We start from the raw sequence: 27,276 nt of genomic DNA on the forward strand, positions 1-27,276 counted from the left end.
TGGACTATGAGGTGGTTTTCTCCCCTCTGGATCACAATCTCTGAAAGGTGACTAGGTACATTGTGATGTAACGTCCTTGAAATGAAATGTCGTACCAAGTCCCGACGACTTGATCTTCAAAGTTTCCCTGATTGAAAAGCCAGGGAATATTAACTCCAGTGTCTTGGCTACATTCTATTATGGGCTTGCACTAAATGGCCTCCCTAAATTTCTTAATTCAGCTGGTGAAGCAGTTTGTCATTTCTCTGCCTCATCTGCTGTGTGGTGAAACTTTTCTCGTTTCTAGAAAAGAGTAGGACTGCTACCCAGGCATCCTGGCCAAATTTCCCATTGGCCCTTACCAATCATGACCTCCTAATAATCCCCATCTATGAATTGGCTTCATCACTCTGCTCTCCTCCCCACTGAGAACTGGTGTGTGGGGAGTGTACTGGCGCACTATGGCTGCCATCACATCATCCAGGTGGCTGCACATTGGTGGTGGTGGAGGGGAGTCCCCATTATCTGTAAAGCGCTTTGAGTGGAGTGTCCAGAAAAGCGCTATATAAGTGTAACCAATTATTATTTGTATTAATGAAGGCTGCAAGGCACTCAGGTGGAGGCTACACTGCTGTTTCCCCCATGCATAAAGCAGTTTGGGATCCGATATGGGACAAAAGGCGCAAAGCGCAATATGAACACATAGCAGATTATTAAGAAATACACAGATCATCCTGGGTGATGACAAGGGGAGAGTGCAACTAGCCTTCCTCACCTAGTGAAGTATTTCCTCAGGACCACACTACTGCAGCTGTCATACCAATGATAAAATATCTTTCACAAATTATTCAACGTGGGAAAAGATACAGTACGTAAAGTTCTCAAGCATTATATTTCATATACCATTTACCTGCTACTGTACATCCCATTGTGTGGCGCTGTTGTAAGAGCAGAAAATAGCGACTAGTGGCGGACTTGTAAAATGCCGTAGTGTGCAGGGCTTTGCAGAGTGTGCCGTCTCATTATTACAGTATCAATGATATTTGCTTCATTTGATCAGGTGATTCAGTTTAACTCGTCACAGGTTGGGATTTTTCCAACAAGTTGCATAAGAGGACAAAGTTCCATTTGTGATAATATGTGAATCCCAGTTTGCAAGATAACATTTAAAATAGTTTTGCAGACAAGAAGGGATAAAAAAGCAATTACTTTAAAGGTCACAGAGTGAGAGCAGCTTTCCTTTTGGAGATGGTAAATGTACGTTTTAATTTCTTTGTTATGGTATCCCCTGGCAGAATTATAAAGGTATAATTAGACTGTTCTCAATGTTATACTTTTACATAATCTTTGCATAATATTACCAATTTATCGTATAATGAAATTCACATTTCCACTTGGCACAGGCACTTTAAAGAGCAAACAAAACTATTTTCCTCGTGCGGACTTTTCACATACCGTATCTTATTACATTTGCTGAATGCGATTTCTTTATGTTGTTCTGCTCAGATGGCTGTTTGTCATGATATAAACTGGGTCTTAAACACCTGGTCACCGGTGTGATTAACATCCAAGTCAACAAGACCTCATGGCTCTTGCGTGTTTTATCCATTCAGGTTGTACAAGCTCTGCCAACCTCCTCCTCCAGATGGAGACCCATGAAGACACCTTCTTCAGACCCAGCCGGGTTCCAGCACAGGACCTGTGTCTAGTGGCAGGCAGCACCTGTAACAGCACTGGGCCAGAGATCTGGCTTAGCAAAAGCTTACCATCAGGGCCTGAGGCTGACCCTTTGTTTTCTGCTCTTTCCCTTATAGGAATTACAGTACTTAATGTAAACAGAAGAATTATGTGTAGCTGCCTCTCTGTACTTTATTTTTAAAATACACATACCAGATCTCATTTGGATCATCGTTGTGTCTCTGCGACATTACATCTCAGTTTAGTTCTTCGCTTTTTGAATTTTGTAGAAAGAAATAACCACTCCAAACTAAAAAAAAAAGCAGTTTCTCACACAGACTCAAGCTAATCAGGTATTTGTTGGCTTTGAGCGTGCTGAACCATCTCAAAGCAGGGATAAGAAGGGATAATAAAGTGAAGCTAAACTGGCTTCCCAGTAATCATCTAATCACCTTTCAATTTCCTGTTAAGCATCATCCTTCATTTTTACATAATAACCTATATGCTGCTGTGAAATGACAGTCGCATTGTATGTTCCTTGGCAGTGCCTTAAAAATATATTGGATTTAGTACATTTTAAATAAACTTTAAATAGTATTATGCTTTTCTATGTTGTACTAAGCTGTTGTAAATAGGTTTTAAATATATATCCAGGACCAAAACGTTTTTCAAGAGTCAATATTTGTTAAGCAGATGTATCACTAGCAATGTAGGTTATTTTTATTACTATGCAAATAGAGGAGAGCAGAGATTTAATAACTTTTGAAGACTTTAGATTCTGTGTTAACTCTTTTCTAAACGTTTCCTCATAATATGCTGTAAACAAAAGTAACAGTTAAATAAAAATGGTGTATAACAAAAGGGTCTCTGATGTAGCAGCTCCTAAATTGTTTTAAATTGCAAACATTTTATAAAGCAATTAAGAAATGTAAAGATGTGAAACTGTAAAAAAAATAGTAGCTCTGTTTGTTATAATGCATAGGATGATAATTTATTTTGTTTTATAAAACAAACTTGTACTAGGACATGTATTCATGGTTTTGTTTTTTCTTCAACTTTCAATTGATGTGTATGTTTGCTTTTAGCATACTTTTAATATATAATGTCATGCTTTAGTTATTAATTTTAATTAAACACATTAAGATGTTTACACTTTGTTTTCATCTCACTTCAAGTCCGAGGTTCAAAACCCTGGGATTGAGTAATTTCATAAGTACCTTTGAAGGAATAACCAGTCATACCAAAGCTATAACTTCGAAGGGCTGGAGACTGAGCCAATTTAAACCCCTGGTACAGTATGTACAGTAAGTTGAATCATTTTCACATAAACCTTATACTGACACATCATGTGGAGTTTCATTTAATTGGATAGAGGAGTGAAAATCAGTGATGATCAATGGTTAGTCCCCACAAATACAGGGATACAAATTTGTCTTTTTTATATTGTTTGAAGGCTAAAGTTAGATTGAATACTTCCTGTTTAAAGTATACACTACACATAATAGGAAGGCTCAAATTGAACACAATTCATTATCGTGAAACTGCACATACAGTACAGTAACCATACAGCATAAGTTAGTATTTAGAAACTTTTGGACTTTTTGAAATTTCCTCAGTGTAAAAAAGGTCCCTGTTTCAGTGAAATATTGCTTATTGCTCCACCAGCTGTAGTGACAGATCACCTTTCTAAAACACTTATGTATTGTATCAGCATTAAGAAGGTTATAGTTCTGTTAACCAGTTAACCTTGTTCTAAAAATCCAATTAAACACAAATAATTTAAATGGACGTAAAAAGTGTCCAAATTAAATGGATTTTGTTGATTATTTATACAAGATCTTTATTTGGAAATCATTCATCCTGATCCATTTTCATGTAGAATATTGTTACTGCTTTGTGAGTATGTTCATTCTTTTGCTCCAGACCTATTTCTCTGGGCACATGATGAGCTGTGTCATTATCATTTCAGTTGTGCTTTAAAATGAGACAGTTTATCTTCAGGGGAAAAATGGAATTAATTTAGTTTTCATTCAAATGTTACATAGCTAAAGAAAGAGATGAAATTATATGATATCTGTATCGGTGTACTCCTCTCACCCCAATTGTAATCATTTTCTTCTAAAAATAAAGCAACAGTAGATATATTAAGCAGATCCTCAAAGACCTGTATGGAATTCTGAAACTCACGGAAGGGATTGTGATCAAAATTTCATACATAATGGCTGTGCCAAGGAATAATAATGATAAAAACGTTGATGAACTCTTCGTTAAAAAGAAAAATAATGTATTACTAGAATTTGCCTTGTTAATGTTAAAATGTGTTATTTTATGTACTGTAGCAATGTGTTTCTCATAAAATCCATGGAACTTTAAAAGAAATATTAATATTTCTAAAATATTCACATTTTACATCCATTAATATAACAGCTAGGCTTAGAAGTAATTTTCATATAATGAACAACTACAACATTCATTATATGTATCATGCTATGATATAGTTATTAACTAAATTGCATTTAATTATGTGTAGAGAGTACATATCTTTAATATAAACTAATAAACTACAACGTATCTATCTACATACTGTACTGTACATTGTATTGTATAGTAATATTTTGTAATCGATTACCCAATTGATCTGAATTTATCTTTTGTAATTTAACAGGGACAAATTAAGCTTCTGACTCGTCTTTTTTCTTTTAATGAATGATTTTTTTTACAGTGAACACCATTTAAAGCACTCTACGTTAAAGACAGGGATGGGAAAAGATGTTTATTTCATAAGATTGGGCACGAGCTTTTGTCTTTAGTTTACCAGTGTTTTTCTACTCTTTTAAGACTGGAGGGATTTGAGAATACAACCATTTCATGTTGATCTTCATGTCCGCCAAAATTGTTTTTCTCATTTCAAGATGAAAGATTAAAGCAGGTTATTCCTTATCAGAAACAATTTTCCCTCTGGTCAGACATAACACTGCTATCTGTCTTGTCCACTGTTCAGGGTTAAAGCACTTATGGAGTTGTGTACCAGCACCCACATATAAACATGACATGGGAGACTGTTTAAAAGACTGTAGTGTGATGTTATACAGTTATAACTGGATCTAAACTAACACTTAATATCACTAAAGATGTTACATCTAACCAACTAGAAAAACAATTTCCACTCCCCTAACCCCGGGGGTTTGCATTTAGATAGCTTTTGAGACAAGACTGTGGAAAACACTGCAAAGAGAAATGCACTTAGCTTTAGAGTACATAATGTATGCTTAGACATCAATCACAAGGAATGGTCTAACTGGATGTTATCAAATTTAGATTGAAAAATGATTGCATTGCACTTTAGTCCCCTTTGTACTGTTTTTTTTTTAGCTGGAGTTAAGAGTGTCATGCCTGGGTGAGCCTTAACACATGGCTCTCGTTTTACTCGGAAACTCAGAGTATTCACTCAAGGAGCCCTATTCCACCAGGGACTATTTGGACTTGGTTGATCTGATTGTCCCAGCTTCCCTTGTCCAATTGGAGCCTTCACCATCATGGCCACACTCTATAAACCTTGCTTGGACACTGGTATGGTGCTCTGTCATTGAGCAAATTTAATACCACAATTGTGTGTTTAGTAGTACTAACCTCCCTCTTAGAAGTCTACCCTGCCTGAATCCGCCTGAAAAACTCCAAGTATTTCTTGAACCTCATCTGCCTGTCAGAATCAGACTCCTTCCCAGCACCAGACCAGTAGCTCTACCAGTCCCCTACATGGCAGCAAATGCACCGTGTCTTCATCTGCCCTGAAGCCGGCATTATCTTTCAGTCCAGTCCTGATCTCTATCGTCATTTCCCATCCTCTTTCTCCATCTCTCGTCATCCTGCCTCGACAGCCTCGCCTCCGAAAATCACCCAGCTCTAGCACTTGGATTCCAGTCGATCCGCAAGACATGGCTGTTACTTCCAGCTAACCGCATCATAACAAAGAGATGATGAAAGAAGGAAAAAAGGGTTTTATGATTTCTCTTACCTTCTTCAATTAGCTTTCCAAAACATTGACCATGTGGCCAGCAGGTGAACAGTAGGATTGTTAGTGTTGTTCAACAGCAAATAAGTGGACAGAACAGTGTGTCTCCATCTGCATTTAAAGGTGAACTGCAGTCTCAACCAGTTATTAAATCTTGGTAAGAAAATAAATTCATTGACCGTACAGAAAAATGTTACAAATTTCGAATTAAGGACAAAGTTGTGAACTTTGTGAAAGTACTGTAAGTAGCCATGTTGTCACAAACCCCTGGTCTTGCCACAGGCGAGAGCAAGAGTTCCCACAAAGTGTGAGGTGATGCGGCCCTTTCTGCTCGCTAGTCACTGTAATATCTAATGTAATGTGATGTGTCTGTTTTGTGATTCAAATCGGAGGATTTACAAATTTACTTTTATTGTGGTTTGAAATGCACTCATTGATACTGATTCTTTCTAACTCTGAAATTTAAAAATAGTGTTGCAGTTCCCCTTTAAGTTTTTACCCATGTGACACCATGGAGTGATGTTTGTTGTTATATCAAGAGGTTGCGTGTAAAATACACATCCTTGTTTTTCCAGAGAAATTATCTAAAACAATGACCTATGATTGATCTACTAGTAATGAATTTGTTCAAAAGTAATAGTAACCTTGTTGGTCAGGGAATGAATATTAATGAAAAATTATTTAAGAGCATTTCAGAAGTACTGCATGATTCAATGTTAGAAAGATAGAAAACATTTCTTAAAGCGTGTTTAGGTAACTTAAACCCCAAGTGGTCAGGACATGATTTCACTATTTGACTGCATGTTTTAGTTAAAACTGTAGAGCTTTGGTGCAGATATCTGGGCGTGTGCAGTATGTTGAACTTATGCATGACAGCATTAGTTTTGAGGAAATGTTTTTTTCATTGTAAAAGTAATAGTTCATACATTGAGTAAGACAGATACAGTACACTACATTTCAAAGTAAGCAAAATGGGTCTGCAAATCTCTGATCTAAAATACTTTCAACTGTGAAACACAGACAATAGATCCTCTCTGATTTCCAGGCAACATAGCCTGAAAAGACTTGCAGCGACACAGCCACAGGAAGAGCAGAAGAAATCCAGGTCCAAGTTTTATGTTACAGTTACAATAAGTGTAATAATAAGAGTATAAATAAATCTGATGACTGTCCTGACACTGGAAACCTGAGTGATTCATTTACACAATAGGGTCTGGGATAGAAATGTTTTTACCAAATCAAGGATGAGTAGTTTTCACGAGAATGTGTGCTTCAGAGGACAAAACAGCCACAAGGAAGTCGTTACTTTTTTGTTTGATTGAGTAATAGTTTTTGACAAGTATGCTACATTGATGATGATCATACAATCTTGCCAAATTGATTAGAGTTCTTTATTGCTATTGCTGGAGCTGTTTTTGTTATGGCTAGACTTATCCTCACTAATATAAAACAATTTGCTCAGATTGGTAGTTGTAGCTGGTGTCCTGCAAGGCTCTGTTTTTGGTCCCATTCTGTTTTGTATCTATGTACAGTATATGACCATTCACTCATTGTTTGTGGGTATGGCAGCATTTCTGTGTTTATGACAACCAAATGTATTCATTCTGATGTTAAATCGGGCACTAGCTGTCTTGTCACGATGCTTTTAGTATTTGAACTTGTACAGTATTTGGCTAAATCAAAGTTGTGTTGATTACGTTTGCTTATCAGTTTTACAGATGTGTGAATCCTGTTTGTCTCTTAGTGGACGTGGAATCAGTTGTTCACGCTGATGTGAAGGTATCTTTTTTAATCATCATAACGTACTGTAGCATGTATCTGTTCTCTTGAAAGCATCAGCTTCAACAACCTGACTGGATTGCTTGTTCTATATTCTGTGGCACTACGAGGGGGTGTGTTCAGTGTGGAGGAGGAGCCCTGGATGAAGCCACAGCTGTGAAGGCTCTTTAAAAACACACTTAACACCCCCAAAGGGACGAGCACGGCAACCCCTGGAAGGGGAGGAACTTTCACCGGCAGTACCAAAGGGGATTCTACCCGTGCGTAAGGCTGTCTTTTTTCACTTTCTTTTTCTTTTCGCCTGTCCTGTCATGCATCTCTACCGGGGCAGGCTGACCTTTTTCCGCAAGTCAAGTTTTTATTTTTGGGCCTGCACTCCCTGCCATAAACAGGGTTAGTCTAGTCCGGTCCCCGCCTCCCAGCGGGATCTTTTCCCCAGGCTGGACCCTGTTAGATAGGGTGAGTCCAGCCTACACAGAAGCGCAGCGCCGCTTTATACAATGGCACATTTTTCTGTTTTTCTTTTTGTTTTCTTTTCGGTTCTCGCTAGCCTCACACAGATGGAGCATCGACTTTTACCAGTGCTCGCCGCGGCTCCTTCCACTCCCGTAATGTTACAGTTCCCACGACCCTTTGCATAAAGAAGTGCCTTCTGTCCTCAGTTTTAAATGCATTTTCACTGACTTGTGCTCTCTGGTTTGTGTGTCTCTCTATTGATTCAGTGAAACACTGGGTTGACTTTGTCAGTACCTTTGAGGACACATTAACTTGTATCAGGTCCTCTCATATTCTTTCCTGAAGACTTAAGACTTAAAAGGTTCACTTACTGTATTTCAGGCTGTCAGTACAGAACATTTCTTTCATCCCTGAAATGCATCTGCACTTTTGTGGACTGAATGCTTAGCAGCAATATCTTTTGATCAAACTGTGCACAATATTCTAAATGTCATTTTTTTGTCATAAATTTTTTCTTCACACCTGAAGTCAAAAGGAAATCTAGGTTTTTGGTTAATTGGATATTCTCTCTCACTGCTAGTATATTGTAATGCAGGTCCTCCTGACATTAACAAATGGTTCAATGGTGTTTCCTCAATCTATTAGTGCCATGGAAGCCATATAGATTACGACACTGATTTCAGTAACAAAATACATCATAGCCTAAAGAGGCACAGAGATGGACGCTCAATACAGGAAGTTAATCTTTAGAACTGGGCTGTATTCCAACTTAGTTTGAAATGCAAGAGCACGCATTCCCTAAATGTGTTGAGTGTGAGTACTCCTTTGGAATGAAACACATAATACATCAGTAAGGGGCAATGTATATTTTTTTCTTGGAAAGCTGGAATAGTGTTAGAAAAAGCCTTGTTATTCAGAGTGCCAACATGAGGAAAATCACTTTATTACCAACTTGGTCCCTAAAAAGCCACACTATTGTTACGTTGGAAAAAGACGCACCCTTTATTGAGCTCATACTATTTTGGATTTTAGTTCATTACATTTTATTTTGTAATTGAACATAACAAATGCAAAGCAGTAAAAAATGTAAATTTATCTTGCTTCACAACCCACATCTATGTTCTCCTTCCAATTCAATGGTTACCCTTTCCAGCAAAAGACCATAACCATTCCCCACACTGCCCCATCAACCTACAGCAGATAAACTGTATGTGGTTTATATACAGTATGATATGAATCCTGAAACCTGCATGGAAATGCAGTTTTGGCTCATGATAACTAGTGTTTTTGAATTTATACATTGAGATTTGTATGCACGCAAACAAGGGGTCAATTACACTTTGTGAAGAAAATGTACAGTAAGAGGATCATCCAATTACTAGTATTTTTAGAACATTCATTTATTTTGTGGGGTAACATTGTGGAGCCTTCCAGCCTTGTAACTGGAATGTTGTAAGTTCAAATCTCAGGTGAAACACTGCTGTTAAACCCTAGAGCAAGACAGTTTGCCCGAAACGTTAAAGTAATTGTTCTGTTTGTACACATTTGTACAAGTGGGTGCAAATGATAAGTTGCTTTCAATAAAAGTATCAGCCAAACATATTACTGAGAGCTGTCTACTGTCCCATTACTCTTCCTCCTGGCAGTTGACTGGATGATGAGGGACTACTGACAAAAACCTTAGGATTCAGTAAACACCCTGGTCCCAGTTAGAAATCTTTGTTGATGACATTGTCTTCATTTTTCATACAAAGAAACAGATACAAACCAAAATTGAAAAAACTGTCAACCATTGCCACTACAAGACCTAAAGTTTGAGTTTATTTAATTCTATTTCTATTACGTTATTATCTATTATTACGTAACCTTATTTTTGTGATTTTTACCCCCTGGTGAGCTCGTAGAAAATACATTACATTGCCAGCAACTACTGCTGCATGCTGTATTGTTGTGCATTTGATAAATAAACTTTGATTGATCAAGTCTGCCTAAAAACAACTGTGAACGTCCTACGCTGCCCACAGAGCCCTCATGGCATTGTAAAGTTTATCAACCTACAATACAGTTTGAACATTTCCATAAAATACATGATTTGTCAGTTGAACTTATTTTACTTATTAAATATGTTCAAGCAGGGAGCTGCGTCAGCATGCATAGGCTGCAATGGAACAAGTAATACGTTTATTCCATTCTGAAAAGTGAAGAAAAGAAATACAATGTTTCGGCTGTGGAGCCTTCTTGGGGTGTGTTTTACAAATATACTCCATAATTACATAAACTGTTTTTAAATTCAATTTCCAGCCTCTCTTTTCCAGCGAGTACCAAACTCCGTTAAAACAGTTCCCTTTGTTTTAAGTACATTTAGAGAGAAAAGTGAAACACAACAATGTCCCAGTAATTCTGGCTCAGCAGTTTCTCTTCTGTTTTCCTTGTGTCCTTGTTTTGGGGAGTGCTGTCTCCTTGCACACTCTTCTACCTTCTCTAATCCCCTGGCCCCAGGCTCATCATTCATCAGCCCTATAGTATGTAAGCATCCAAGCGTGGTGCCTCCATAGCAGGTGGTTTAAGTGGCACACGAGCTCTTTCTTATTGTTTCCACACAGTTGTCAACACATGACAGAGAATCTTTCCCTTCAAATATTGTATGAAAGTCTATGGTTGATCTTCAAATCTGTTTTCACTTTTCTCTTTTGTTGTCTTTAGTTTCAGTTTTCATTTCTGTTTAATTCTTGTACTTTATAGGACCATTATCTTGCAACATATCTGTTTCTGGATCCTACAGAAAACAAAGTGGTTTTTCAGGCAGTTTGGAGCAATTTTGTGATTCAGCAACAATTCTTTATTACTTGAATAATTGAGTATGAATGGGGTTTGTAGGCACTGAACTCAGACCCTTGTCCTGTGATGACTATTTTGAACTGTATTCAACTACTCATTATAAACAGTACCAGACATATGTTGCTGATTCCTTTTAGTGCTTTAAAGCAATTAACATGCACATTCACATGTGTCTGTTTGAGGTTTGTTAGTATGCATGTTTCTCTACGTACTAATTCCAGTAATGAGATCCTCATACACAGTAGCTATTTGTTTTTCTGTTCCCATCCCAAGGTTCCAAAAAAGGATTAAGGTCTTACTTTACAGTGCCTAAATAATCAACATCACTTTTTTTTTTAACAATATGTTTTTTATAATGGAGGCTGCAACTAAAAAGATAGTGCTTTTAAAAAACAGATTATTGGATTAATCATTTTTTTTTTATTTTTACAATAGTGATGATGACATTTTAAAAGTAAATTTTGTATTGGCTTAGTCAGTTAGCTGTTCAGTACAGCTGAATAATAATAGCAAAAAGGCAGATTTCTACTACATAAAACACAACCTAGGAATACTATTAGAAAAATAGTGAAAAGTGTTAGTTCACCTTTAAGCAGTCAGTGGAACATATTAGCAATGCTAAATTAAATTACAAGTACTTTCCACATGTAATATTGCAAAAGACTCAGGTTAAAGTGAAGCCACTTTTGACTGGTGTTGTAATTTTCAAACAACTGCTCAGCAAATTGTAAACTGACATTAGTGCTTTGCCATTTGGAAGAGGTCATCTGGTAATTCAATTTAATACATGATGTGCAGTAACTCTGAAAAAGAAAACTTTTGAAAAAGAAAATTAAGCCAGCATCATCTTTTGCATTGACATAGTAGTTCCAATTCAAACAGCTAAGAGTTTTAAGTCTTTGATCTCATGTCAATGGAGTTTATTATAAAATTTAAACATGTATGAATTATATAGAAAAAGATGCGATGCATCTAAAAACTGCTATTTTTTCTCACCACGACAACCAGCGGAAACATAAATTGAACACGCTGTAATATTAACATGGCAAGAGCCGAACACCCCAGAACACTAAGAATGTACTTAGTTTGTTAATAATTCTGATTGTGGTGATATTAATGTGATTAACATTATATGATTCTAGAATGTATTCACAAATAGGAGGGAGTGGTATTCATTACAAACATTATATTGTCGTTCTTTCTATGCCTCAAGCCCTTGATTCAGTAATTATTTTGTCTTCCTGAATATCCTGTGTTTATCATCACAGTCCATCTTGTTCCTTAATAACACATCTAAAAAGGGCCCAGATATCTGCTCATAATCTTCTTCAGACCACTTGTAAGTCTTAATACAGTCAGCAGGTGGGGTAGCAATCTAGTACGACCAAGGAATTCTGAACATTTTTATGGCAGCAAAGACTAAAAAACAGAAAAATAGACTATAAATCTTCTCACCTCTATTTTTTATCTTTCGTGCTGTAGCCCTTATTTATTCATTGATATCGGGTTTTGTTTAATGGCGGGCATTCTTAATAATAAAATAATGTCAAGATTTTCCTTCCATTATCCAGTTCCACATGCATATTTAAACTGACAAATATGCACCTCACATGTTCTGGGTTGGGTAGTGGTTGGCATTTCTGCCTCACAGTGATGGGTACTGGGCTCAATTCCTGGGGTCCTGTCTGTGTCAAGTTTGTATGATCGCATGGGTTCCCTCTCACAGTCCAAAAACATACTGGAAGGTTAACTGGCTTTGGGGAAAACTGGCTCTTTGTGCATGTTTGTGCCTGTGTGTGCCTTTCAATGTCCTGTCAAGGGTATAAACGTACTGCCTTGCGCCCATTGCTTGCTGGGATAGGCTCCAACTTCCCCATGTCCCTGTAAAAGATAAAGCAGTTAGAAAACTGATGGATGGATATCTTCTGGGTTATTCCATTTCGCTTCTTCAGAATTCTAAAGTTTTCATTTACCAGGTTTAAAAAGATTAAAACTTAAAACCAGCTTGAGCTGTGCAGATAACAAAGGCACCTAGCTTATCTAGTGTCAAGAACCTCTGAATTAGGAATCGATCTTAGAAGCTCAGACTGAAATATGGAGATAGATAGTGGAATACCTTGATATTTTCAATTCAAGTTGGCTTGAGTCTTATCAAAAGAAAGTGCTGCAGTGATTTGACATGACTTTTTCTTACTAGACTGACAAGAGCATAACAGCAGCATGAGAAGTTCTTTATTGAAGAAAGAGTAAGAGTGGCTACCTCAGAATACATTATTCTGCAAGAGTTCAAATAAAAAGTATAATATTCAAACCAATTTCATAGTAAGAACCATAAATGTATTTGAAGTAAAGAAATGAAAAAAGTCATACAGTAAGACCTTATCTAAAGTTCTACATTAAGCTTGACAAAATCATCATGTTGTGCTTTTTGCTTTTTTTTTTCGAATCTGCAAAAAGCACATCTGAAGTAAACATCGAATTAAAAATCTGTATTTTACAGGCTGTCAGCATTTTATTTTGTATACTGTACTAAGAATTGTTTTATACAAGATTTGTATGAGACGCATTATTACAGAATTATCATGGGTAACAAAGCTAACAATTCTATTGGTGTGTGAATATCATTCAACATTTGCATATCTTGATTTGCAATGTGGGATAATATGGATACAGTTTTTCAGGTGGCACATTTTGAAGAATTAACTGTTCTTTCACCAGATGAACTGACAAATACTTTTATTGTCTCACCTTTCATAGTAATGATGGCTCTTTACAGGAATCCCAATGTTTTAGAATGGTTAAATAGTGGGGTACTAAAAGTGTTATTTCCTTCAAATGGAACTTTTCCTCCTCAGGGACTGAGCTTTTGTATATTGTGGAATATGGTGTAAATGGTAGGGTATATTGTCAGTTACACTCATTTCTGCTTTGCATTGAAAAAGAGCATTGAAATAAAATTGGAACAGGGTCTAATAAATGCCAGAGTATTCAATCTGTGACACTTGCAGTAACGGCGGCCTTTGTGAAGTTTTACCTCATATTCCCATAGTATTTTCACACTATTACTGTTATTTTGCCTGACTTTTGCTATAGTTTTATATGCTTTTAATGCGTTATCTCTTTTTTTCACTACACAGGAGCACGGGCAAATTCTGGTCTACTAAAGTAAGCATTCCTCAGAAACATCTACTGTGGTATATCATGGTGTCCTTTTGCGTTAATGAATTGTGTTTTGCAACAGTACTTAATCACTGTGAACATGTTACAGTACTCTAACCCTCATAAGATCGAATGTGATCGGCTGATCACTAACTCTTGCCCGTGCTCTGTGTTTGTCTGAGACCTGAGAGATCTTAGATGGACTGAATATTAAGCAAGTGTGAGCAAAACACACCACAAGTTTAATTTTAAAAGAAAAGATATGATCCCAGATCATGCTCCCAAATAAATTTAAGTTTTAACGTTTTCAAAATCAACACTTTTGAAAACACATATATAGCGCTTTTCTGGACACTCCACTCAAAGCGTTTTACAGGTAATGGGGACTCCCCTCCACCACCACCAATGTGCAGCCCCACCTGGATGATGCGATGGCAGCCATAGTGCGCCAGAACGCCCACCACACACCAGCTATCAGTGAGGAGGAGAACAGAGTTAAGAAGCCAATTCATAGATGGGGATTATTAGGAAGCCATGATTGGTAAGGCCCAATGGGAAATTTGGCCAGGATGGTGACACCCCTACTCTTTTTGGGAAACGCTGTGGTCATTTTTAATGACCACAGAGAGTCAGGACCCCAGTTTAATGTCTCATCAGAAGGACAGCGCCTTTTTACAGTATAGTGTCCCCACATTAGGACCCACACTGACCACAGGGTGAGCACTCCCCTGCTGGCCCCACTAACACTTCTTCCATCAGCAACCTTAATTTTTCCCATAAGGTCATCCCATTTAGGTATTGATGAGGCTCAACCCTGCTGAGCTTCAGTGTGTTGCCAGTTGTGAGTTGCAGGGTGATATGGCTGCTGGCTGGTTATTTTTATTTAGTTTTTAATTATACATTTAACCATCGGAAGATGCTTAGGGGTATCCAGGCTACTAGTGTAACTGCAACTTCAACCCCCCATCAGGCCATTACCATGACAAAGGGATCCGGTAGAAAATCAGTCCCTCCTGCCTGTGATTAACAAGCAATTACAGTACCTCATTCTCAAAGGATACTGAAGACTGGATATTTACCACTCAATTTTGCTGTGCCTTAGAGAGTTTTCCCTCTAGTCTCGGCATTCGTTCCTGTCTTCCCAGTGCTCTACACGCCTTTTTCCACCCTCGAACTTTGTGTTTTCGACTTTGCCTTTTGAATTTGGCTTGCCTGCCTGCTTGCTTCATCTTGCACCTACCTGTAGGTTCACCTGACTGTCACGGACTGCTCTTCTCAGTCAAGTATAAGCAGAGCCAATATGACAATACTTTATTTAGGGTTTTGAGCCATTTAATAAATAAATTAAGTGATCGCATGTTTGTGGAGGACCAGAACCCTGTTGTGAAAATCAAAAATGAACAGGACTGCATATATGATATAGATCTTTTAATGCTGTAAAACTGAATTAAATTTGACCTTAGAAAAAAAATCTTATTTTTGGCCTGTACTATCATTGTGTACCATAATTCTAAATCTTACATGACTATTTAAGCATAAAAATACATATAAGATTCTCTGTCAAGCACACTTCAATTCACTTTCTCAGAGAAGAGAAATTAATAGTGCATTCAGAACTTTTTCAATTCACTTTCATCAGTATGAGGAAGATTTCTAAAAAATCCAACATTCTTCAGATGTACTCTATCTTTACACTCAATCACTTATCATTTAAAGTCAAACCCACAAAAAAGCAAAGTTTAAACCTACAGTTTCATTACACTAAGAATACTCTCAATTCAACAGTTCTTTTTACTTTTATATGTCCAAGAGCTGTTGAATTACAAGACAATCGTTATCCAATAGTAATAGTTAGACAAGGTTATCTCCATCCTTTATTGAAACTTCCATGAAGATCTAATTACAGTACATTCACACACCTGAAGAAGGCTCCACAGCTGAAACGTTGTGTTTTCTTTCTTCTCTTTTCAGCATGGAATAAACCTATTACTTCTTCCTTTGCAGACTATGCATGCTGACGCGGCTACCCACCTGAACTATATTAATTAATTAACTGATTGGCTGTCAAGAGTGAATGAAAATAAGGTAATTTGACTAATAAAACAATGTAGGCAATAATTATTTAAGATCACTTTTGCCAGCTAGCAATATTTTGTCATTCAAATTACTTTGGAACACCTTGCTTGGGAGACAAAATGATTGCAATAAAATATGGATGATGTCGAGTAAATATTGTATAACCAATATGGTTAAGGGTGGTTGTACAAAATTGTTCATTGAATTTCCTCTGTGGAGACCCTTATTGTACATAGATTCAAAATTAATATACTGTAGATGATAACTGTGAAAGCAGCTCAGAAACTTTACAACCTGAGTTTTGGTTATGTCCTGTTGTTAAAGCATTCTGGATTGATTTGCAAAATTATACAAAGAAGGATTCTAAATACGACAGTTCTTTTATAGAGATAGATTTTATGTTACTTTTTAATCCCATTGACAAAATACAAAAATTAAATTTGATATTGATTTAACCATTATCCTGACTATTACATGCGTAAAATGAAATGATGTGGGAAGAGACCAACATTTCACAGTTGATAACATAGAAGCATAACCCCAAACTTGTTTCCTTTGGCTTTTTTGTGCCTCCCTCCTTTGTTGTCAGTAGGTAACGCCAGAATAGGAAAAACACAAACAAGCTGGGCTCATTCTGAGAACCACAGGAATCGCTGCAAGAATGATTCTCTCTGTGAAGTAGTTCTCAACATGAAATAGTTTGTTTAGACAGGATTACAAAACCTTCCTTTAGAAGTGCTTAAGTAGGATAGCGAGAAGAGACTGATACTCTTCTTCTATGGTAATGAGTCAATATATACAGTATATACAAGTTGTGTCATATAAGTGTACTGTATCCTAAGGGCCATTAGTCTCCTCTTATCACTGCATAATTTACTTAGGCTAAGCTGGTCACTTTTCATTAAAGACTGAAATTCATTGATTCTTTTTTCATTGTTAATCAAGATGCGCTCCTTCAATTTCCTGGAACATCAAACAGTCCACGAAGTCCACACAGTGATTCACCGATACTACGCAAATATTACACATGATCCAATCAGACTCTGGACACCAAAGCAATGGATATGTGGATGTACATGCTAATGATCATGTTATAATACTGAATAAAATTGAGTTTGTCCAGTTATATTTAATGTGATTTGACATGAAAAAAAAAAGTGTAAAGTGAGAACATGGTGACAGAATGTGTGATATTCTTATTCAGGTTACACTCTAAAAATATACAGGTATTTATTTTTATACATAGGCAAATATATATCATAATATATTGTACATATAAATATATTAATGTAATTACATAAACCATAACATATAACTTATTATCTCATATGGAACTTTTTTTTCAGTTACACAGGCAAGAGACAAACAATGGAGATCAGAGGGGGAAGAGGTTTTAATATACACTCTATACAATTGTGTATACACAATATACAATCGGCATAAAAATGAAAACTTAAATACCATCTTTGCATCTAATAGGACCAAGAGGAGGCATATAAATAATAAAAAGCAATGGGCCCAAAACTGAACCTTGAGGCACACCATGATTAACTGGGGTTATGAGGGATTTATGAGGACCAAGGAAAACAAGATGCTGCCTGCCAATCAGATATATTGTAGGTGGAAGTAGTTACTGTAAATACAGTCCTATAGATAGACAAGAATGTCTGCAAGCATTAGAGCAACATTGAAAGACATACAGTACTGTATCAAAAGCTGCAATAAGATCAAGGAGCATAGAAATACTTATAGTCCCCAAGTCAGAGGCAACAAGAAAATCATTCACAACCCTCACAAGAGCAGTGTCAGTGCTATGGTTATTGAGAAAAATGGACTGCAATAGTCAAACAGAAAAATGAGCTATTATCATGTGAGCCATAGGAATAGGAATAGGGAATAAGGATATGAATGATAAATTAGAAATTGGTCAGTAGTTCATTACATCACAATCAAAGCCAATCCAAGGTACTTTAATATTCAAATAATTAATGCGGTCTTTAAAAGTGTAGGGACCACACCCAGAGAAATGTTACAAAAGTACATGTATTCACAACAGAAAATTATTTATGCTATTGTACAACCATCATCATAGTCTGATGGCTGTCTCTGATGATATTACTGTAAACGATCACCAGCAATTCCTTTTCACTGCCACTAACAACCTTGTTTGATATACTGGGGGTAGAAGACTACATCTTTCTCTGCCACACTAGCATAAAACCTCCCTTTTGTATCCAAGGATAAATCTTACATATACTCTAGTTAAAACTACTTCTAAGAAGAACATATGTATTTTCTTTGAAAAACTATAAAAGAAGACTTTTGCTGTCTTTTTCCTGCACAGTTTTCTCATCATCACAATTTCTTTCTTTTGTGTTGCAAAAGGAAGAAATCTCTAAACTAAATGTTATAGTTATACAGTATGTATTTAACAGCTAATAACTTACATGTTTAAATCAATTAAAGCATTGCCATTAGTTCAATTACAAGACTGAGAGTAGAAAAGGAATGAAACCACGTGGAGTCTTAAGGACGTGAATTGGGAACACTAGATCTAAGATTTATACTACATACTGTACAGTAAATATTGGAATGTGCACTTTTATTTGTGTTCACTGCATCCTTACTTTCTCCCAAAATAATTGATTCTGCCAATGGCGCCATGTATCTCTTCAACGGGATTAAAGAATGTTCCATCAGCTTGTCTGTTTTGAAACCTGATGTTCTTTCTCATTTCCTCTTTACCTGTGTTAAGGGTCACATAAGAAATTCAGAGATGTTTAGGATGGAATGTAGAAGCTGAAACGTTGTAGACATTGTGTAACAGAATGCTCAGATTGTGTGAATCTGCAATTGCTAAAAAGAGGGCTTATTCCTGTTGTGTAGTGGCAACAAAATCATGTTTTATTTTTTAAAATGTTAATAAAATGTTTTGATACATCATTATATTATTGCTGGATTTTGTTTTGTATTTGGGTAACATACTGTATACAGGTGCTTCCACGACCTCATTCAAAATTTTATATTAAGCACATTCAGGTCCAATAACATTAGCACCCGGCAGCTGGCAGTAGATTTACAAATACTTTTCACATTTCCAAAGTGGGATGTTTGTTTAAAAACATTTAAAAACATTTAAGCAGTTAGCAGTTCTGGATGTCTGCTGAAAAGGTTGCTGAGCTGCATCATCATAATTTTTGTCCTGTAGAAAAAAGGACTGCGGCAGATATTTTTTTCCGTGCGATAAGAAATGTTGCTTTGTAAACAATTTGAGCTAGCTCGTGACTAACACTCAGCTTGTTTGGAGGTTCAATAAGGGCACATTCTTATGTAGAAAAAACGCCACTGACAAAGAATTCAGCAAGACTGAACCTCGTTTGTCAGCACAAAAAGGATTTTCCTTGCTAACTACTGTACCCGAGAACACATAAACGCATATTTTTATCAATACCTACAATATGTTTTAAATACACTCTTTTCTCCTGCTTTTGAAATTAACTGTATTTTTGTGATTAAAAGCCAAACAGCAGCAGCTACTACCAAATGGATTCCGATGGAGAAAATGATTATTTAATAATGTTAGAGGTGCACAGCTAATCAAACTTGTGAGAGCTCTTATCATGCACAGTTCGAATTACCGAATCACTATAGTTACAAAGTGGCTTTATCAGTAAACGAGGAAAAGAGGAGGAGTTCCTTTTCCCTGTTGCTGTCTCTACTAACGGCCAACAAGCAGGAGATTTCTATTCACTGTCGAATAACCATCTTTACCATTGGCTTCAAGAGCGAAGCCGTCGCTAGGGAGTAGCGTTTCAATAGCAAAGACAGAAATGCCCGTGGTACAGTAACCAAGAGCAGCACTCACTGCGCTCCACTTTATACAATGTGTACTTCACTTAAACAAACTCGAAGCTCCTGACACCTCCGTTTTCGATGTTTCGAGCCTTCCTGGTTACGCCTTATTTTTAAGACTGAATTCTACTGGCCTGTCTGTTTTTAAAACCCTAAAGACGCATGTATAAAATTACATTCGGCTAAGTCCTTTTTGGCAAAGTGTAGTTAAACAGCAATTACAAGATATCCTACTTTTCCTGTATGGCGTCTCATCAGCAATCAAGAATTCAAGCTTACCTGGAAAAGAATAAAATTGGACCTCTCTTCGAGGTAAGACTTTTACAGAAACCTCAGTATGTAAGCGGTAACTACAGTATGTGCTGTGATTCGTCAGTATTCCCTATATTGCAAATCGGAAAGGTTTCCTGAATGAAAATGTCCCGTTTTATACAGTACTGTATATCCAACAAGTACAGTACATAGTGTTAATGTACATTATTGTGATTACTTTATCCAAATCATTTGGTGAAAGCTTATGGTTAATATACTAGTTTGTTTTGTATAGGATTACTGAGGTAGGGTATGGTATATTTTAGATACCGTACTCTTTTCACCTAGTGACATTCTAAAGGTTGTCGCTGTTTGCTAAAGAAATCCATGCATTTCATGCGCCTGCAGTGGTTTGAATAGCATTGTAAATGCAATTATCAAAGAATCCACGGTGAAAAGCTCTTCTTGACTGTAACAGTGCAATCTGATCCCTTAAGTATTTAAGTATGAAAATCATAAAGGTGTTTTTAGCGACAGCTCTGTTAGCCTTTATGCTGCGGTTTGTAAGAGTGACAAACGACAAACCAGCTCAGAAAAGGTTCGCGTTAATGAAATTTACATTTACCGTAGGCTATTCTCATGGGGGTAATTTTAACCGATTATACCAAACCGAAGCGCATTGTGTATTACGGAATAAAGAGATTGATGCAGATGAATTGAAAGTCGCACGCATATTTGTATGACGAGAAAATCTGTTTTCTAGATTAAATAATGTATAAATAAGTTAAAATAATGTGACTAGAACCTTGAGTAGTACACAATTGCTTTTGTTATACCATGGTTTAATGCGTTAGATTAACTTCCGAGTCTTCTTCAACACGGATTATTTTAACTTTTCAACACAACGCGATACTTTAATATAATTCTTTCAGGTGCGTCTTCGTTGTAAATGATTGTCTGCTCTATTTTTCAAGTGTCCAGGAAAGCCTCAACTGCGAGTTTACGGATACTTGGGTGGACTTCGTGCTGTAGGTTAACCTCTAAAGCAAATTGTTTATTACAGCATATTATTGTTTATTCCGCGCACACGAGTTATTTTTTACAAATTGGAGAAAGCGATAAAAAGGCACTTTTATCCGAACAAGCTGCTTAAGGATGAACAGGCTTTCCCCTCCTGATATTCTTGGACTGAAAAGCCCTTTGCCACAGATACCCCAGCCCCTGTGCCATGACATTATAAAATGCAAAGCAGTTTCAGTCATAAGTGGTGCAAAAAGGAATTATACAGTAACTGATAGGCATATATCTCGTAAAATTCGGACAGATCATGAAATTATTTTTGATCATAGTGGGCTTGAAATGACATGTTGTCCTGATGTTTTCTGCACCATGCGCACTGGGGTTTAGGTCCTGCAATCCTGGATGGATTTTGATTTAGAGCAAGTCTTTCCCTTTCCTGGTGTTGAGAAACTGTGTGCCTTCTGGTTTGCATGCTAGTTGAACTCAAGTTGCCAGTGTTAATTGATGCCGTCTTGCTTGTTGAGCTGTTCCTGCACTCTTTAATTGGTTTCAAACATACCCAGATTCTAGCATAGATTTCTACATCTTTATCATAAAGAATTTTAAGCAGTCTTTCCTTAACTTGCTTTTAAGAGTTTGCTTTTTAATATTGCCCAAACAGATGATCAATTTACGATGAAAAGACACAGGCGAGAATGACAATACACAGTATCATACCAACCACAATTAGAGTTTTTTTCTTCTCTAGAGGCCCAGGTGCTTATCTTCCAGGTAGTACACCTGAATTAAGGAAGTTCTTAATGTCAGAAAGACACCTCAATCAATGTTTTAGGACCTGAAAGCAAAAAACAATACACCTATATTTTACTTAATACACAATTTTTACAGATGTTAAAGAGGAACAGCAGTCCCAATTTCTCAGACAGTTATAAAATCTCTGGAACAAAATAAATTGATGTAAATTTTGTGAAAGTACTGAAAGTCTCCATGTGTTTGCAAACCCCTGTTTTCTCCATGGGCGAGATCAAGAGTTTGCATGACTTGTGACATGAACCAGCCCTTCACTAGTCACCATAATGATTAATGTAATGTGTACTGTCATGTGATAAACAAATAAATACAGTTTGTGCAGCAGATATTTCACTGCAGAAATGTTCCAACATACTCTGCATGCAGAGTTAACAAATAAGTAGTATTTTTCAGTAAAACTGTCTGCAAGTCGAGAGCAATATTTCTATTGGATTAAAAGAGATGAATTCACAAGCCCGCTTCTTTACAATGCAACAGGGCTGCATCATGTCACCGGATGTTTTGTTGCCTCGTAGAATATGGTGCTGTGCATACCTGGAAATTTTGTCTATTTTGTGATGTAAATTGGAGGTTTTACAAGTTACTGTGTATAGTTTACTTTTATAATGGTTTGAAAATTACTCAACAATGCTGATTCTTTCTAACCCTGAAATAGAAAACTAGCATTGCAGTCCCCCTTTAAGAACGCTTGTTACCACAGGCAAAGGGATCAAAAACCATAGGACAAGGGGTCCCCCAGGACCGTGTTTTGTGGCCACTGAATCTGCGCCTATTAAAGGAAAACTTTGGCAAACAGAAATACAGGTACACCTTATGCAAGGTTAAGCAAAGTGAACAGTACGCAGTAGACAGTAGACAGTTTCCTCCACAAGCTATTAGAAGAGCGTAGAGTTCAAGTGGGACTTTATATTTACTGCAGGGTTATTTATACAATCTCCAACTTTCCTTACGTTCAGAATCAATCATGATTTTCTTGCTTACTAAAGGTTTAGAAGTGCTTTGTGTTTTATTTGATAAAATTAATCAAATCCAGAAATAAATGTAATGGTGCTGTAAGCCTGTGTGTCTAGACCAGTGATTCTGACTCCTTGCCCCAGAGTACTGTACCTCCCTGCTGGCTGTTTTTTGTTCCAGCTGGGCCCTTAATCATTGGTGTCATATGATGTTTGTAACTTGCTTAGCTTGCTTGTTTAGACTACTGTACTTCTGCACTCGGGTCTTGATTTCAAAATATCCTAGCTGGAGTAATTACAGAACACAAAACTTCCGTACACAGAAACGTTACGTACTCTTTCTTTAATTTGCCAATTCATCATTGCCCTTTATTTCTGACTAATAATCCCTTAACCCATAACTGATTTATGATAAACGTGTGGGAATAATAATGCACTGTATGCAGTGCTCCCACAGTGAATGGATACTTTTTTTTTGCTGCTGATGTCCAGTTGTTCACATTTCCTTTAACATGGGAGCAGTTGTGAATTTTAATTGTAGGTGCCAGATTCAAATGTCATTAATGTCATTCACAAATTTGTTAAAAAAAGGCATCAAACAGTAAAATTGAAATCAAATAGCCTGTGTTTAAGAACTAGACTGGATCAAAAAAACAAAAAACACAGCTCTCCTCCAGGAACAGGATTGAAAACCCCTGATCTTGACAACCCTTGAGTTGATTTAGTGTGATCATAAAAAATGCTACAATTAAACTGCTGTTTGTTTTTATATGATTAAAATTGGGAGTTAAGTAAACAGTGCCTAAACTGATTGTGTTTTATACAAGTTTTGTGGATTTAAGAAGTAAAAAATGCAATGTCAAATGTTTAAGCCTACTGTGTTGAAAAGGCTTCAGTATGAAGATTTACAGAACTTCTGTGTTTTTAGTTACCTAGCTTTCCAAATCACAAATTCTGAGGGCTTCTTTTAAGCTATGTTTTTGGGAAGTACTAGAGCATATCACCTGTGAGCAAGTGGCTTTCATTGTATGAAAAATCACTTATAATCAGCTATAAAGCTGGACAGACAGCTCTTTTTGCTTTCTTTATATTTACAGCACCAAATGGTTTTGTAAAGATATCCATATTACTCAAATTTCAAATTTCATAATTAGGATTGATGTGTTCTGTAGGCATTTTTGTTACACAGTTTTAGATTTTAGACCTTTTCAGTTCATTACAATACATTATTTAAGTAATTATTAAAGATTTTAGTTACAAGCAAGATTGATACATTTTCATTGTTCTTAAAAAGTATGTTCCATCATACTTCTGCAGAACTGTAGGATAAAGACCACAGGTTGGACTTCTATGGCCCACATGGTTTGATATGACAGCCAAAAATGGTGTATCCGTGTTGTTATGACTTACAGTAAGAGGCCATAAAAAGGTAAAAAGAAAATGAGTAGAAGCCTAGATGTTAACTGAGCCGCAGGTGGGCTGAGAGATAACATCAAAGGAAATGTGGTGGTGAATTAGTTTGGTTAGTTGTGATAAAGAATAAACTTTCAACACACAGAAAGACAGCATGAGAAGATACAGGCGAAGTAGAGGAGAGAGGACAAGACAGGAAAGGAGAAAGAGAAGCACCAGGGAAATGGAAAGAAGAAGAAAAAGAACCAGGTGACATGTCAGAACAAGAGAGCTTCAGGAAATTCTGATTTCCTCCATTATGGAAACCTTAGACTAAAGACTTTCTTTCTTAACTTTTTAGGCATTCAGGTTATATACTGTAGGAAGTGAGATAGGAAGAGATGGTCATATTCTTCTAATTTCTGGAAATTCTTTGACATAATTTATTGTAGTTTATGTTATATCCTGCTTTCTATTTTCCTGACAAGCCCTTATTAGTAAAAATGTGTATAATGTCAAACTGTTGTGTATAATCAATACATTTTTTGTACTTTGCATTACGGGTCAACACCATAAAGTGAAAAGTTTGTTTTTATACAGTGGAAAAAATTACAAAAGCAAAGACTTGCCACATTGTCAAAAGCCATGCTTCCAACTTGTAAAACAGTGAAGAATGATTTCTCTTGCACCTTACCACCTATGAGATATTACCTAAAAAAGGTCTTCAATACTTCTCCCAAAAGATGCTACCGTAATATGTGAATATAGCTGTAAATTACTGAGATTTGACCATTAGAGATTTAGGGTGGGATGATTATCAAAGTGGTCTGTAAAATGTAAATGATGAGACTGGCTATTGATGCACATATTCCACAGACTCTCTACAGTAGAAAGAGCGTACTGTACCTACACAATACCCAAAGGAAAAAAAATATATTTTGTGACACTTTTTAAATACTACCATCTGTGATGTTGAAAAAATGTTTTTATATTTCCATATTTTTTTTCCATTACACAGACTTTTCCAAAGTTTGGGATTTTTTCACAGGCTAGGGTGTGTCTTTGTTACCCGGCATTAAAGATAACGGACTTGAATTATTCCTGCCAGACTTGGAAGAACCCTTTTGTCTGCAGAGCCACTGTGTTCAGCTCAATACTGTATACTTTATACTGTAAACTGTACAAATGGAAGTGTTCTCCTATGTTTGTCACCTCCCAGTAAAGGGAGAAGCAAAGAAAGTGAGGTGCTTTCATTCTGCCAGCCAGATTGTCTAGAGTGTTACTGCCTGTTGCTGAGTCTCATTCCTTCTTTTATTCTAAATTGATTTTTGTTTTCACTGAGGACATTGAAGAAACCCCCACTCCCTCAGGCAGTCAGAGTCCTGATGTTTCTCTGTTGAAAAGAGGCGAGCAGTTCTCCATATAGCAACCCATACCCACCTGCACGACCTGCAGCGCTCAGGAGAGCAAGCACACCCGCCTCCACAAGCTGGGAATCTGAGGACAGATGGAAGAGACCAAGTGAAGAAGATTTGAATCCATTACAAAGGGGGTGAAGGTTGACCCTTGTGAGAAAGCCGCTGCTGGGCACAAATACGGTGCTTTATTGTGCCTCAAGGGCAAAGTTCACAACAAAACACCCTGCAAGTGCGAGGCCTGCGATGTGCTGTCATGCCTGATTGTGGACAGGAAGTGCTTCAGGAAGTGGCACAGATGGGAGCAAAATGAAGACTTTTCGGTGCATTTCTGGCAAAATGCAAGACTTCTTTCCAGGACCATATAAAGTATGAGTTCACCGTGTGCTGCTTTTAGTTTGTTCACTGTTCTGAATTGATTGGATGAATTGATTGGAGTTTGTGGTTTGTTTTGTATGTGTCATGTTTTTTGTTTCAATTGACATATTTGGGTCAGTAAACACTACTTAGATAAAAAGGCCCATTATTTTTCTTTTTAACATTGTCATGCTTTTTTGACATTGCCATGCTTTTTAAGCATGTCAGGGATAAAACTGCAGCTAGCTATGAAATGAGGCTATTTGAATACTTCTCGTGGATATATTTTGGACACCTCAAACCTCTCCTTAAAGACACCTTTGAAATATTGGTTTACAAAGTAAAATAAGTGGTTTGGAAACTGTGATTGTTATGCAATGTATAGTATCTATGAGAAGGTGAAATCCCTAAAAATTCTGGGTCTTTTCATGTGCTCGTTTGTATAAAATTTTACTCTTAAAGGCAGTAAACGAAGAATGTTTTGTTGTTTATTTTTTTCAGAATAAGAAATAAATAAATCTGATGTTTCAGACTTGAAACCCCAGAGGTTAGCTTCAGTTTAATCCCTGAACCAGGCCTCTATGGTCTATTCTTCCCGAGATATTGGCATGTACAGTATGTTTTTTTTTTTAAGTTAAGAAGCACTGTTATCATGTATTAAAAGATTATTTAACGATTCTTGATTTTCCAGTTCATTTCAAACATCTAGCTGTAAATGAACTGAAAAACAAAACCTGCATATTAAACAGCTAAAAGCAAAGCTGTGCCTGTGATACTGTGGACAGTGGAAAGGAATTAGATGTTCCCAGCAACCCTCATATGCTGCTTCATAAAAGCTCCACTCTGAAGGAACTAATAGAAGAAGACTGTTAAATACACATTTATCACATGGGCACGCTGAGCTTTTGTCTTCCTAAAAATGCCATGAATCATTTTATTAACAAAAGGGAGTCGTTTTTACAAGCACACAAATTCTGAGTCTGTGCGTCAAGGAATGTCTTAAACATACACTTACGGTATATAATGTATAAGTCACACACTTTACTGGATTCAGCCTGGAACAGAAGTGATCTACAAATGTAAAGCAATTTCAGCTAATAACATACAGGATACCAGGTTTACAGTACCTTTACAGCTATCTTTTTCTAATATTTAAATGCTTCACTAGAGTCTGCCTGCATGGGATTTCCACCATGTAATTTAAATGGTTGACCATTTACCTAGGTATTATGTGTCTTTATGCTAATAT

At 36.7% G+C, this 27,276-nt stretch overlaps 2 protein-coding genes across 4 annotated transcripts in view; both read left to right on the forward strand.

The window, feature by feature from the left end:
* The window catches only part of prex2 (phosphatidylinositol-3,4,5-trisphosphate-dependent Rac exchange factor 2), a 171,372-nt gene extending 167,395 nt beyond the window's left edge, over positions 1–3,977 (forward strand). Inside the window, exon 40 of the mRNA XM_006633898.3 lies at positions 1,593–3,977. Coding sequence (XP_006633961.2) covers positions 1,593–1,638 — 46 coding nt within the window. The 3' untranslated portion in view covers positions 1,639–3,977. The remainder of the gene's footprint in view (positions 1–1,592) is intronic.
* A 15,731-nt stretch (positions 3,978–19,708) lies between these two features.
* c6h8orf34 (chromosome 6 C8orf34 homolog) overlaps positions 19,709–27,276 on the forward strand; it is a 148,520-nt gene continuing 140,952 nt past the window's right edge. For all 3 annotated transcript variants that reach the window (XM_069191553.1, XM_069191554.1, XM_069191555.1), the window contains exon 1: positions 19,709–20,140. In XM_069191553.1, the coding sequence (XP_069047654.1) occupies positions 20,072–20,140 (69 nt within the window). In that variant the 5' untranslated portion in view covers positions 19,709–20,071. The remainder of the gene's footprint in view (positions 20,141–27,276) is intronic.

This window comes from Lepisosteus oculatus, chromosome 6 (genome assembly GCF_040954835.1).
Source record: "Lepisosteus oculatus isolate fLepOcu1 chromosome 6, fLepOcu1.hap2, whole genome shotgun sequence".
Taxonomy (NCBI): Eukaryota; Metazoa; Chordata; class Actinopteri; order Semionotiformes; family Lepisosteidae; genus Lepisosteus; species Lepisosteus oculatus.